Source organism: Oncorhynchus masou, chromosome 20, assembly GCF_036934945.1.
Source record: "Oncorhynchus masou masou isolate Uvic2021 chromosome 20, UVic_Omas_1.1, whole genome shotgun sequence".
NCBI lineage: Eukaryota > Metazoa > Chordata > Actinopteri > Salmoniformes > Salmonidae > Oncorhynchus > Oncorhynchus masou.
In genome coordinates this window covers 32,342,227-32,355,391 of record NC_088231.1, presented here as the reverse complement: position 1 = coordinate 32,355,391, position 13,165 = coordinate 32,342,227, and the positions used below count along the sequence as shown (strand labels likewise).

At 47.8% G+C, this 13,165-nt stretch overlaps 1 protein-coding gene across 1 annotated transcript in view; it reads right to left on the bottom strand.

The window, feature by feature from the left end:
* LOC135507267 (2-hydroxyacylsphingosine 1-beta-galactosyltransferase-like) overlaps positions 1 to 13,165 on the bottom strand; it is a 147,062-nt gene that overhangs the window by 37,325 nt on the left and 96,572 nt on the right. Inside the window, exon 4 of the mRNA XM_064926868.1 lies at positions 11,887 to 12,029. Coding sequence (XP_064782940.1) covers positions 11,887 to 12,029 — 143 coding nt within the window. The remainder of the gene's footprint in view (positions 1 to 11,886; positions 12,030 to 13,165) is intronic.

Here is a 13,165-nt window from a genome sequence, read left to right as displayed (position 1 = left end):
ACCAGCTCCACTCCTCCATTATCAGAATGACGGCCCATCTAACACCAGCTGCATTATCAGAATGACGGCCCATCTAACACCAGCTACATTATCAGAATGACGGCCCATCTAACACCAGCTCCACTCCTCCATTATCAGAATGACGGCCCATCTAACACCAGCTGCATTATCAGAATGACGGCCCATCTAACACCAGCTCCACTCCTCCATTATCAGAATGACGGCCCATCTAACACCAGCTCCATTATCAGAATGACGGCCCATCTAATACCAGCTCCATTATCAGAATGACGGCCCATCTAACACCAGCTCCACTCCTCCATTATCAGAATGACGGCCCATCTAACACCAGCTCCATTATGAGAATGACGGCCCATCTAACACCAGCTCCATTATCAGAATGACGGCCCATCTAACACCAGCTCCACTCCTCCATTATCAGAATGACGGCCCATCTAATACCAGCTCCATTATCAGAATGACGGCCCATCTAACACCAGCTCCACTCCTCCATTATCAGAATGACGGCCCATCTGACACCAGCTCCACTACTCCATTATCAGAATGACGGCCCATCTAACACCAGCTCCACTCCTCCATTATCAGAATGACAGCCCATCTAACACCAGCTCCATTATCAGAATGACGGCCCATCTAACACCAGCTCCACTCCTCCATTATCAGAATGACGGCCCATCTAACACCAGCTCCACTCCTCCATTATCAGAATGACGGCCCATCTAACACCAGCTCCATTATCAGAATGACGGCCCATCTAACACCAGCTCCATTATCAGAATGACGGCCCATCTAACACCAGCTCTACTCCTCCATTATCAGAATGACGGCCCATCTAACACCAGCTCCATTATCAGAATGACGGCCCATCTAACACCAGCTCCACTCCTCCATTATCAGAATGACGGCCCATCTAACACCAGCTCCACTCCTCCATTATCAGAATGACGGCCCATCTAACACCAGCTCCATTATGAGAATGACGGCCCATCTAACACCAGCTCCATTATGAGAATGACGGCCCATCTAACACCAGCTCCACTCCTCCATTATCAGAATGACGGCCCATCTAACACCAGCTCCATTATCAGAATGACGGCCCATCTAATACCAGCTCCATTATCAGAATGACGGCCCATCTAACACCAGCTCCATTATCAGAATGACGGCCCATCTAACACCAGCTCCATTATCAGAATGACGGCCCATCTAACACCAGCTCCATTATCAGAATGACGGCCCATCTAATACCAGCTCCATTATCAGAATGACGGCCCATCTAATACCAGCTCCACTCCTCCATTATCAGAATGATGGCCCATCTAATACCAGCTCCATTATCAGAATGACGGCCCATCTAACACCAGCTCCACTACTCCATTATCAGAATGACAGCTCATCTAACACCAGCTCCACTCCTCCATTATCAGAATGACGGCCCATCTAATACCAGCTCCATTATCAGAATGACGGCCCATCTAACACCAGCTCCACTCCTCCATTATCAGAATGACAGCTCATCTAACACCAGCTCCACTCCTCCATTATCAGAATGACGGCCCATCTAACACCAGCTCCACTCCTCCATTATCAGAATGACGGCCCATCTAATACCAGCTCCATTATCAGAATGACGGCCCATCTAATACCAGCTCCACTCCTCCATTATCAGAATGACAGCTCATCTAACACCAGCTCCACTCCTCCATTATCAGAATGACGGCCCATCTAACACCAGCTCCACTCCTCCATTATCAGAATGACGGCCCATCTAACACCAGCTCCACTCCTCCATTATCAGAATGACGGCCCATCTAACACCAGCTCCACTCCTCCATTATCAGAATGACGGCCCATCTAATACCAGCTCCACTCCTCCATTATCAGAATGACGGCCCATCTAACACCAGCTCCATTATCAGAATGACGGCCCATCTAACACCAGCTCCATTATCAGAATGACGGCCCATCTAACACCAGCTCCACTCCTCCATTATCAGAATGACGGCCCATCTGACACCAGCTCCATTATCAGAATGACGGCCCATCTAACACCAGCTCCACTCCTCCATTATCAGAATGACGGCCCATCTAACACCAGCTCCATTATCAGAATGACGGCCCATCTAACACCAGCTCCACTACTCCATTATCAGAATGACGGCCCATCTAACACCAGCTCCACTACTCCATTATCAGAATGACGGCCCATCTAACACCAGCTCCACTCCTCCATTATCAGAATGACGGCCCATCTAACACCAGCTCCACTACTCCATTATCAGAATGACGGCCCATCTGACACCAGCTCCATTATCAGAATGACGGCCCATCTAACACCAGCTCCACTCCTCCATTATCAGAATGACGGCCCATCTAACACCAGCTCCATTATCCAGAATGACGGCCCATCTAACACCAGCTCCACTACTCCATTATCAGAATGACGGCCCATCTGACACCAGCTCCATTATCAGAATGACGGCCCATCTAACACCAGCTCCACTCCTCCATTATCAGAATGACGGCCCATCTAATACCAGCTCCACTCCTCCATTATCAGAATGACGGCCCATCTAACACCAGCTCCATTATCAGAATGACGGCCCATCTAACACCAGCTCCATTATCAGAATGACGGCCCATCTAACACCAGCTCCATTATCAGAATGACGGCCCATCTAACACCAGCTCCATTATCAGAATGACGGCCTATCTAACACCAGCTCCATTATCAGAATGACGGCCCATCTAACACCAGCTCCACTCCTCCATTATCAGAATGACGGCACATCTAACACCAGCTCCATTATCCAGAATGACGGCCCATCTAATACCAGCTCCACTCCTCCATTATCAGAATGACGGCCCATCTAACACCAGCTCCACTGCTCCATTATCCAGAATGTTCTTCTGGCAATGTCTCACGTGACCCTCTGAAGAGGTCCACTGTGTTAAATCCTGCTACTCTGTTGCCCACCGAGGACGATGGCGAGCCGAACGACCGTGCTGCTCTGGTGGAGCTTGTATCTAAAACCAAGGATGGATTTAACCGATGTCCCTTTTGCAAAATTCAAATGTGGAACTGTTTGTAGATGGCTCTGCTCAGCGTTCTGAGAAGGGAGAACCACGTATGTAACCACGGTTACTACTGCCTCAACCACACTGGAAAGTGCTAAATTACCCTCCCACCTTTCTGCCCAAGCAGCAGAACTCTTTGCATTCACCGGAGCTTGAACATTAGCTAAAGGCCAGTCTGCTACCATCTATACAGATAGCAGATATGCCTTTGGTGTGGTACATGATTTGGGTACTCTGTGGAAACAGCGTGGCTTCCTGACCTCTTCTGGTCAGACCATCTCTCATTTAAAACTTGTTCATAACTTGCTAAAGGCTATTTGGCTCCCTTCTGAAGTTACTGTTTGTAAGTGCATCGCTCATGCTAACTCTTAAAAAATTGTTGATTTTGTAAATACATTTTGGTTTGTACCTGGGTTTTCTGTGTTCTCTGAACAATTTTGTTCAAAATATGTGATTTGTATGACTAACAACATGGGAAGAGGGATTCCCATGCCACTGTAGACTCATCTGACCCCTCAAGGACCATTTGAACACATAATGATGGATTTCATTATTTATCTCCTTGTCAGGGTTACAAATACTGTCTGGTGATAGTGGATGCCTTCTCCGATGGGGTAGAGGCGTTCCCCTGTTGACATTCCACTGCTATGGCTGTGGGGCAGCAGGTAAGCCTAGTGGTCAGAGCTTTGGACTTGTAATCAAAAAGGTTGCTAGATCGAGTCCCCGAGCTGACAAGGTAAAAATCTGTCGTTCTGCCCCCTGAACAAGGCAGTTAACCCACTGTTCCTAGACCAGTTAATCCACTGTTCCTAGACCAGTTAACCCACTGTCCCACTGTTCCTAGACCAGTTAACTCACTGTTCCCCTGAACAAGGCAGTTAACCCACTGTTCCTAGACCAGTTAACCCACTGTTCCTAGGCCGTCATTGAAAATCATAATTTGTTCTTAACTGACTTGCCTGGTTAAATCAAATGGCAGAGGTCAAGGATCTCCTGAGAGAGATCCATCCCAAGGTGGGGGTTACCATCGGCTACGAAAAGCCAACTGACATTTACTCCTGAGGTGCCGACCTGTTGCACCCACTACAACCAAATCAAATCAAATCCTAAACCCTATTGAGCATCTGTGGGGCATCCTCAAACGGAAGGTGGAGGAGTGCAAGGTCTCTGACATCCACCAGCTCCTTGATGTCGTCATGGAGGAGTGGAAGAGGACTCCAGTGGCAACCTGTGAAGCTCTGGTGAACTCCATGCCCAAGAGGGTTAAGGCAGTGCTGGAAAATGATGGTGGCCACACAAAATATCAACACTTTGGGCCCAATTTGGACATTAATGGCTGTGTGTTGAGTTATTTTGAGGGGACAGCAAATTTACACTGTTAAACAAGCTGTACACTCACTACTTTACATTGTAGCAAAGTGTCATTTCTTCAGTGAAAAGATATTCTCAAATATTTACAAAAATGTGAGGGGTGTAGTCACTTTTGTGATATACTGTAGATCCTGTGTACAAGAACCTGTTCTGATCCAACCCCGACGAACACCATTCAGAACCTGTCCTGATCCAAGCCCGACGAACCCCATTCAGAATCTGTCCTGATCCAAGCCCGACGAACCCCATTCAGAATCTGTCCTGATCCAAGCCCGATGAACCCCATTCAGAACCTGTCCTGATCCAAGCCCGATGAACCCCATTCAGAACCTGTTCTGATCCAACCCCGATGAACCCCATTCAGAACCTGTCCTGATCCAAGCCCGATGAACCCCATTCAGAACCTGTTCTGATCCAACCCCGATGAACCCCATTCAGAACCTGTTCTGATCCAACCCCGACGAACCCCATTCAGAATCTGTCCTGATCCAAGCCCGATGAACCCCATTCAGAACCTGTTCTGATCCAACCCCGACGAACCCCATTCAGAACCTGTCCTGATCCAAGCCCGACGAACCCCATTCAGAACCTGTTCTGATCCAACCCTGACGAACCCCATTCAGAACCTGTTCTGATCCAAGCCCGACGAACCCCATTCAGAATCTGTCCTGATCCAAGCCCGATGAACCCCAACCAGAACCTGTCCTGATCCAACCCCGATGAACCCCAACCAGAACCTGTTCTGATCCAACCCCGATGAACCCCATTCAGAACCTGTTCTGATCCAACCCTGACGAACCCCATTCAGAACCTGTTCTGATCCAAGCCCGACGAACCCCATTCAGAATCTGTCCTGATCCAAGCCCGATGAACCCCAACCAGAACCTGTCCTGATCCAACCCCGATGAACCCCAACCAGAACCTGTCCTGATCCAACCCCGACGAACACCATTCAGAACCTGTCCTGATCCAAGCCCGACGAACCCCATTCAGAACCTGTCCTGATCCAAGCCCGATGAACCCCAACCAGAACCTGTCCTGATCCAACACCGACGAACACCATTCAGAACCTGTCCTGATCCAACCCCGACGAACACCATTCAGAACCTGTCCTGATCCAAGCCCGACGAACCCCATTCAGAATCTGTCCTGATCCAACCCCGACGAACCCCATTCAGAACCTGTCCTGATCCAACCCCGACGAACCCCATTCAGAACCTGTTCTGATCCAACCCCGACGAACCCCATTCAGAATCTGTTCTGATCCAACCCTGACAAACCCCATTCAGAATCTGTCCTGATCCAACCCCGACGAACCCCAACCAGAACCTGTCCTGATCCAACCCCGACGAACCCCATTCAGAACCTGTCCTGATCCAACCCCGACGAACCCCATTCAGAACCTGTCCTGATCCAAGCCCGACGAACCCCATTCAGAACCTGTCCTGATCCAAGCCCGACGAACCCCATTCAGAATCTGTCCTGATCCAAGCCCGATGAACCCCAACCAGAACCTGTCCTGATCCAACCCCGACGAACCCCAACCAGAACCTGTCCTGATCCAACCCCGACGAACACCATTCAGAACCTGTCCTGATCCAAGCCCGACGAACCCCATTCAGAACCTGTCCTGATCCAAGCCCGACGAACCCCATTCAGAACCTGTCCTGATCCAAGCCCGATGAACCCCATTCAGAAACTGTCCTGATCCAAGCCCGACGAACCCCATTCAGAACCTGTTCTGATCCAAGCCCGACGAACCCCATTCAGAACCTGTTCTGATCCAACCCCGACGAACCCCAATCAGAACCTGTCCTGATCCAAGCCCGACGAACCCCATTCAGAACCTGTTCTGATCCAAGCCCGACGAACCCCATTCAGAACCTGTTCTGATCCAACCCCGACGAACCCCATTCAGAACCTGTCCTGATCCAACCCTGACGAACCCCATTCAGAACCTGTCCTGATCCAACCCTGACAAACCCCATTCAGAACCTGTTCTGATTCAACCCTGACAAAACCCATTCAGAACCTGTTCTGATCCAACCCCGACGAACCCCATTCAGAACCTGTTCTGATCCAACCCCGACAAACCCCATTCAGAACCTGTTCTGATCCAACCCCGACGAACCCCATTCAGAACCTGTCCTGATCCAACCCCGACGAACCCCATTCAGAACCTGTTCTGATCCAACCCCGACGAACCCCATTCAGAACCTGTCCTGATCCAACCCCGACGAACCCCATTCAGAACCTGTCCTGATCCAACCCCGACGAACCCCATTCAGAACCTGTTCTGATCCAACCCCGACGAACCCCATTCAGAACCTGTTCTGATCCAACCCCGACGAACCCCATTCAGAACCTGTTCTGATCCAACCCCGACGAACCCCATTCAGAACCTGTTCTGATCCAACCCCGACGAACCCCATTCAGAACCTGTTCTGATCCAAGCCCGACGAACCCCATTCAGAACCTGTCCTGATCCAAGCCCGACGAACCCCATTCAGAACCTGTCCTGATCCAAGCCCGACGAACCCCATTCAGAACCTGTCCTGATCCAACCCCGACGAACCCCAACCAGAACCTGTCCTGATCCAACCCCGATGAACCCCATTCAGAACCTGTTCTGATCCAACCCCGACGAACCCCATTCAGAACCTGTTCTGATCCAACCCCGACGAACCCCATTCAAAACCTGTCCTGATCCAACCCCGACGAACCCCATTCAGAATCTGTCCTGATCCAAGCCCGACGAACCCCATTCAGAACCTGTTCTGATCCAACCCCGACGAACCCCATTCAGAATCTGTCCTGATCCAAGCCCGACGAACCCCATTCAGAATCTGTTCTGATCCAAGCCCGACGAACCCCATTCAGAACCTGTTCTGATCCAAGCCCGACGAACCCCATTCAGAACCTGTTCTGATCCAACCCTGATGAACCCCAACCAGAACCTGTTCTGATCCAACCCCGATGAACCCCATTCAGAACCTGTCCTGATCCAACCCCGACGAACCCCATTCAGAACCTGTCCTGATCCAACCCCGACGAACCCCATTCAGAACCTGTTCTGATCCAAGCCCGACGAACCCCATTCAGAATCTGTCCTGATCCAACCCCGACGAACCCCATTCAGAACCTGTTCTGATCCAAGCCCGACGAACCCCATTCAGAACCTGTCCTGATCCAACCCCGATGAACCCCATTCAGAACCTGTCCTGATCCAACCCCGACGAATCCCATTCAGAACCTGTTCTGATCCAAGCCCGACGAACCCCATTCAGAATCTGTCCTGATCCAAGCCCGACGAACCCCATTCAGAACCTGTCCTGATCCAACCCCGACGAATCCCATTCAGAACCTGTTCTGATCCAAGCCCGACGAACCCCAATCAGAACCTGCCCTGATCCAACCCAAGGAATATTTCCAAACCACAAATAATGAATCCCCTGTGGGAATGTCAACATGTGTTAATTCTAATGTCTTCCCAATAGGAAGCAGGAAGTAGCTGGAAGTAGGAAGTAGGAAGTAGCTGGAAGAATGGAACCTTGAAGCTCTGGAAACTCCGTTTAGACTGAGGGTGCGGCACACCATTGTTGACGCGGAAAACTGACAATCGTTCTCCTCATCGATTTGGCAACATTGACTGATTGGATCTGTGGTGACCAAGCCTGTCTCTACCCAACACATTGGACAGTGAGCTGTATTTTCGGTAAACTAAACATCTCCCTTGTGGTAATGCATAAAACTGGGAATGTGGGAATGTGTCTTTACCTATTCTAAACCATGTGAATGTGTCTGTACCTATTCTAAACCATGTGAATGTGTCTTTACCTATTCTAAACCATGTGAATGTGTCTTTACCTATTCTAAACCATGTGAATGTGTCGTTAACCTATTCTAAACCATGTGAATGTGTCTTTACCTATTCTAAACCATGTGAATGTGTCTTTACCTATTCTAAACCATGTGAATGTGTCTTTACCTATTCTAAACCATGTGAATGTGTCTGTACCTATTCTAAACCATGTGAATGTGTCTTTACCTATTCTAAACCATGTGAATGTGTCTTTACCTATCCTAAACCATGTGAATGTGTCTTTACCTATTTTAAACCATGTGAATGTGTCTTTACCTATTCTAAACCATGTGAATGTGTCGTTACCTATTCTAAACCATGTGAATGTGTCTTTACCTATTCTAAACCATGTGAATGTGTCTTTACCTATTCTAAACCATGTGAATGTGTCTTTACCTATTCTAAACCATGTGAATGTGTCTTTACCTATTCTAAACCATGTGAATGTGTCTTTACCTATTCTAAACCATGTGAATGTGTCTGTACCTATTCTAAACCATGTGAATGTGTCTTTGCCTATTCTAAACCATGTGAATGTGTCTTTACCTATTCTAAACCATGTGAATGTGTCTTTACCTATTCTAAACCATGTGAATGTGTCTTTACCTATTCTAAACCATGTGAATGTGTCTTTACCTATTCTAAACCATGTGAATGTGTCTTTACCTATTCTAAACCATGTGAATGTGTCGTTACCTATTCTAAACCATGTGAATGTGTCTTTACCTATTCTAAACCATGTGAGTGTGTCTGTACCTATTATAAACCATGTGAATGTGTCTTTACCTATTCTAAACCATGTGAATGTGTCTTTACCTATTCTAAACCATGTGAATGTGTCTTTACCTATTCTAAACCATGTGAATGTGTCTTTACCTATTCTAAACCATGTGAATGTGTCTTTACCTATTCTAAACCATGTGAATGTGTCTTTACCTATTCTAAACCATGTGAATGTGTCTTTACCTATTCTAAACCATGTGAATGTGTCTTTGCCTATTCTAAACCATGTGAATGTGTCTTTACCTATTCTAAACCATGTGAATGTGTCTTTACCTATTCTAAACCATGTGAATGTGTCTTTACCTATTCTAAACCATGTGAATGTGTCTTTACCTATTCTAAACCATGTGAATGTGTCTTTACCTATTCTAAACCATGTGAATGTGTCGTTACCTATTCTAAACCATGTGAATGTGTCTTTACCTATTCTAAACCATGTGAATGTGTCTTTACCTATTCTAAACCATGTGAATGTGCCTTTACCTATTCTAAACCATGTGAATGTGTCTTTACCTATTCTAAACCATGTGAATGTGTCTTTGCCTATTCTAAACCATGTGAATGTGTCTTTACCTATTCTAAACCATGTGAGTGTGTCTGTACCTATTATAAACCATGTGAATGTGTCTTTACCTATTCTAAACCATGTGAATGTGTCTTTACCTATTCTAAACCATGTGAAGGGATGGCGTGATTATTGGGGAACCAATTACTTATCTCCACAATATCTGTGCACCAAGGGGTTTTACTTGAGAAGGGGTTTTACTTGAGATGGGAGTATCTGGAGTTGACAATTGATTTATGCCATAGACTGAGTTGGTGTTTCTGTGCTAAAGAAGTACCAGGGATGAGACCGGAGCCTCGTCTCAGGGGCCAAACTGAACAATAAGAACAGTCCTATGAAGTACCAGGGATGAGACCGGAGCCTCGTCTCAGGGGCCAAACTGAACAATAAGAACAGTCCTATGAAGTACCAGGGATGAGACCGGAGCCTCGTCTCAGGGGCCAAACTGAACAATAAGAACAGTCCTATGAAGTACCAGGGATGAGACCGGAGCCTCGTCAAGGGGGCCAAACTGAACAATAAGAACAGTCCTATGAAGTACCAGGGACGAGACCGGAGCCTCGCCTCAGGGGCCAAACTGAACAATAAGAACAGTCCTATGAAGTACCAGGGATGAGACCGGAGCCTCGTCTCAGGGGCCAAACTGAACAATAAGAACAGTCCTATGAAGTACCAGGGATGAGACCGGAGCCTCGTCTCAGGGGCCAAACTGAACAATAAGAACAGTCCTATGAAGTACCAGGGATGAGACCGGAGCCTCGTCTCAGGGGCCAAACTGAACAATAAGAACAGTCCTATGAAGTACCAGGGACGAGACCGGAGCCTCGCCTCAGGGGCCAAACTGAACAATAAGAACAGTCCTATGAAGTACCAGGGATGAGACCGGAGCCTCGTCTCAGGGGCCAAACTGAACAATAAGAACAGTCCTATGAAGTACCAGGGACGAGACCGGAGCCTCGTCTCAGGGGCCAAACTGAACAATAAGAACAGTCCTATGAAGTACCAGGGATGAGACCGGAGCCTCGTCTCAGGGGCCAAACTGAACAATAAGAACAGTCCTATGAAGTACCAGGGATGAGACCGGAGCCTCGTCAAGGGGGCCAAACTGAACAATAAGAACAGTCCTATGAAGTACCAGGGATGAGACCGGAGCCTCGTCTCAGGGGCCAAACTGAACAATAAGAACAGTCCTATGAAGTACCAGGGATGAGACCGGAGCCTCGTCTCAGGGGCCAAACTGAACAATAAGAACAGTCCTATGAAGTACCAGGGATGAGACCGGAGCCTCGTCTCAGGGGCCAAACTGAACAATAAGAACAGTCCTATGAAGTACCAGGGACGAGACCGGAGCCTCGTCTCAGGGGCCAAACTGAACAATAAGAACAGTCCTATGAAGTACCAGGGATGAGACCGGAGCCTCGTCTCCATAGCAAATGCTATCGGTCTGCGTGATACTCCTTCCTCATTCATCAAGTCCCACCTTGTGACCCGTTCCACACGTCTGTTGTTTGTCATGTAGACTGAGGGGTGGATCTTTGCTATAAAATATTTTTGTAGCCTTTGTGTCGTGGCTCTCAAGGAATCATTTGTGGGTGGTGGTTCGTCGACCAACACTGGCAATAGTAGGTAAGGTGCTGGGGCCATTTTAGTGCTCACAAGAGCAGTGGTCGTTTATCATTCAGCCATTTTACCTCACCCACCTGGCTGATGGTGCCACCCCTGGCAGCCATTTTGTGTCCTCTCCCTCCTAGTTGCAGTGGGAGTGAATGGATGAGTTCCTGCCCAACTAGATGCCCAAGTGTTGATTTGCATCAACCAATGGTTGTGTGACAAGTTATTTATACCTATCCAGGTGCTGTAAGATTTAGCATGAGTCTGCAATATAGTCGGGGAGGAACTCTACCAATGTGAATTAGCAGCCATGTTGTGTCCTCCCCCTTCCCAGTTACAGTGGAAGGGTATGTGAATTAGCAGCCATGTTGTGTCCATCCCCTTCCCAGTTGCAGTGGAAGGGAATGTGAATTAGCAGCCATGTTGTGTCCTCCCCCTTCCCAGTTGCAGTGGAAGGGTATGTGAATTAGCAGCCATGTTGTGTCCTCCCCCTCCCCAGTTACAGTGGAAGGGAATGTGAATTAGCAGCCATGTTGTGTCCTCCCCCTCCCCAGTTGCAGTGGATGGGAATGTGAATGAATGAAATTGGTAGTACCTCCAGACCACGCGTTGGGGCAGCCTGCCCAGGGCTCCAGCCAGTTTGTGAGTGATGTCCTCTGAGAGGTATTTGACCCCGGCGCCAAACGATACGACCACGAAGCCATGCTCCGCCGTGTCATTTACCCACGACTCAAAGTCCTGCAGCGCGCACACACACACACACACACACACACACACACACACACACACACACACACACACACACACACACACACACACACACACACACACACACACACACACACACACACACACACACACAGAGAGAGAGGAGACAGTTCAGATCTAGACATAGGACGATCTGTTGTCCAACACACAACAACACACAGAGACACACACCTAACACCCCGTGACTACTGTCGCCACGGCTACTGTATCCCTAGACGCTGTTTACATCATCATCAAACTTTATTGATATAAAACAGAGAATTAAACCATAACAGAATGTGACGTCACATGCCAGCAGAAGGGTCACATGATCATTCTACTTCCTGTCTGTCTCCCATGACCCTGGTTGACCCCTGAGTGAGGTGATAGTCCCCACCCTTCTCTCTGTGTCACAAGTTTCCCCTAGCAACAGATCTAGGATCAGCTTTTTCTCCCCCAATCATAACTATTAGTGGGGGGAAATGTAAAAAACACACACACACACGCACACACACTAAATAGGTCATCTTCGTGAAGAACTAAAGCCAACTGATGTAGCATAGTAAACAGAGCTGTTTGTGCTTTGGTTCAGGCTTTACTCATTTGTCATTGTCACAGTGTATCTCAAATGGCCCACTATTCTCTATGTAGTGTGACCGATATGGATCACGGTGCCATTTGGGCCAATCAGCCTTAAGGCAGGAAGGGGTTCTGTCTAGCTAACACAAATACAGGTTCCTGTTATTGTTGACTGTAAAAAACAACAACTAAAAAAGTAGGCTAGACATATAGCTATCAGCCTCCTCCAAGCCAACTAAGCTAGCTACATGTTGGGTCAAAGAAGAAGCCCATGAACGTTAGCATGATGGTTAACTGTGTCTCATTACGTATCCAGTATTTAAAGCTCTTTACCCGTTAGCAATGTTAGCATGATGGTTAACTGTGTCTCATTACATATCCTGTTATCAAAGCTCTTTAGCCGTTAGCAATGTTAGCATGATGGTTAACTGTGTCTCATTATATATCCTGTATTAAAGCTCTTTAGCCGTTAAATCAAATCAAATTTTATTTGTCACATACACATGGTTAGCAGATGTTAATGCGAGTGTAGCGAAATGCTTGTGCTT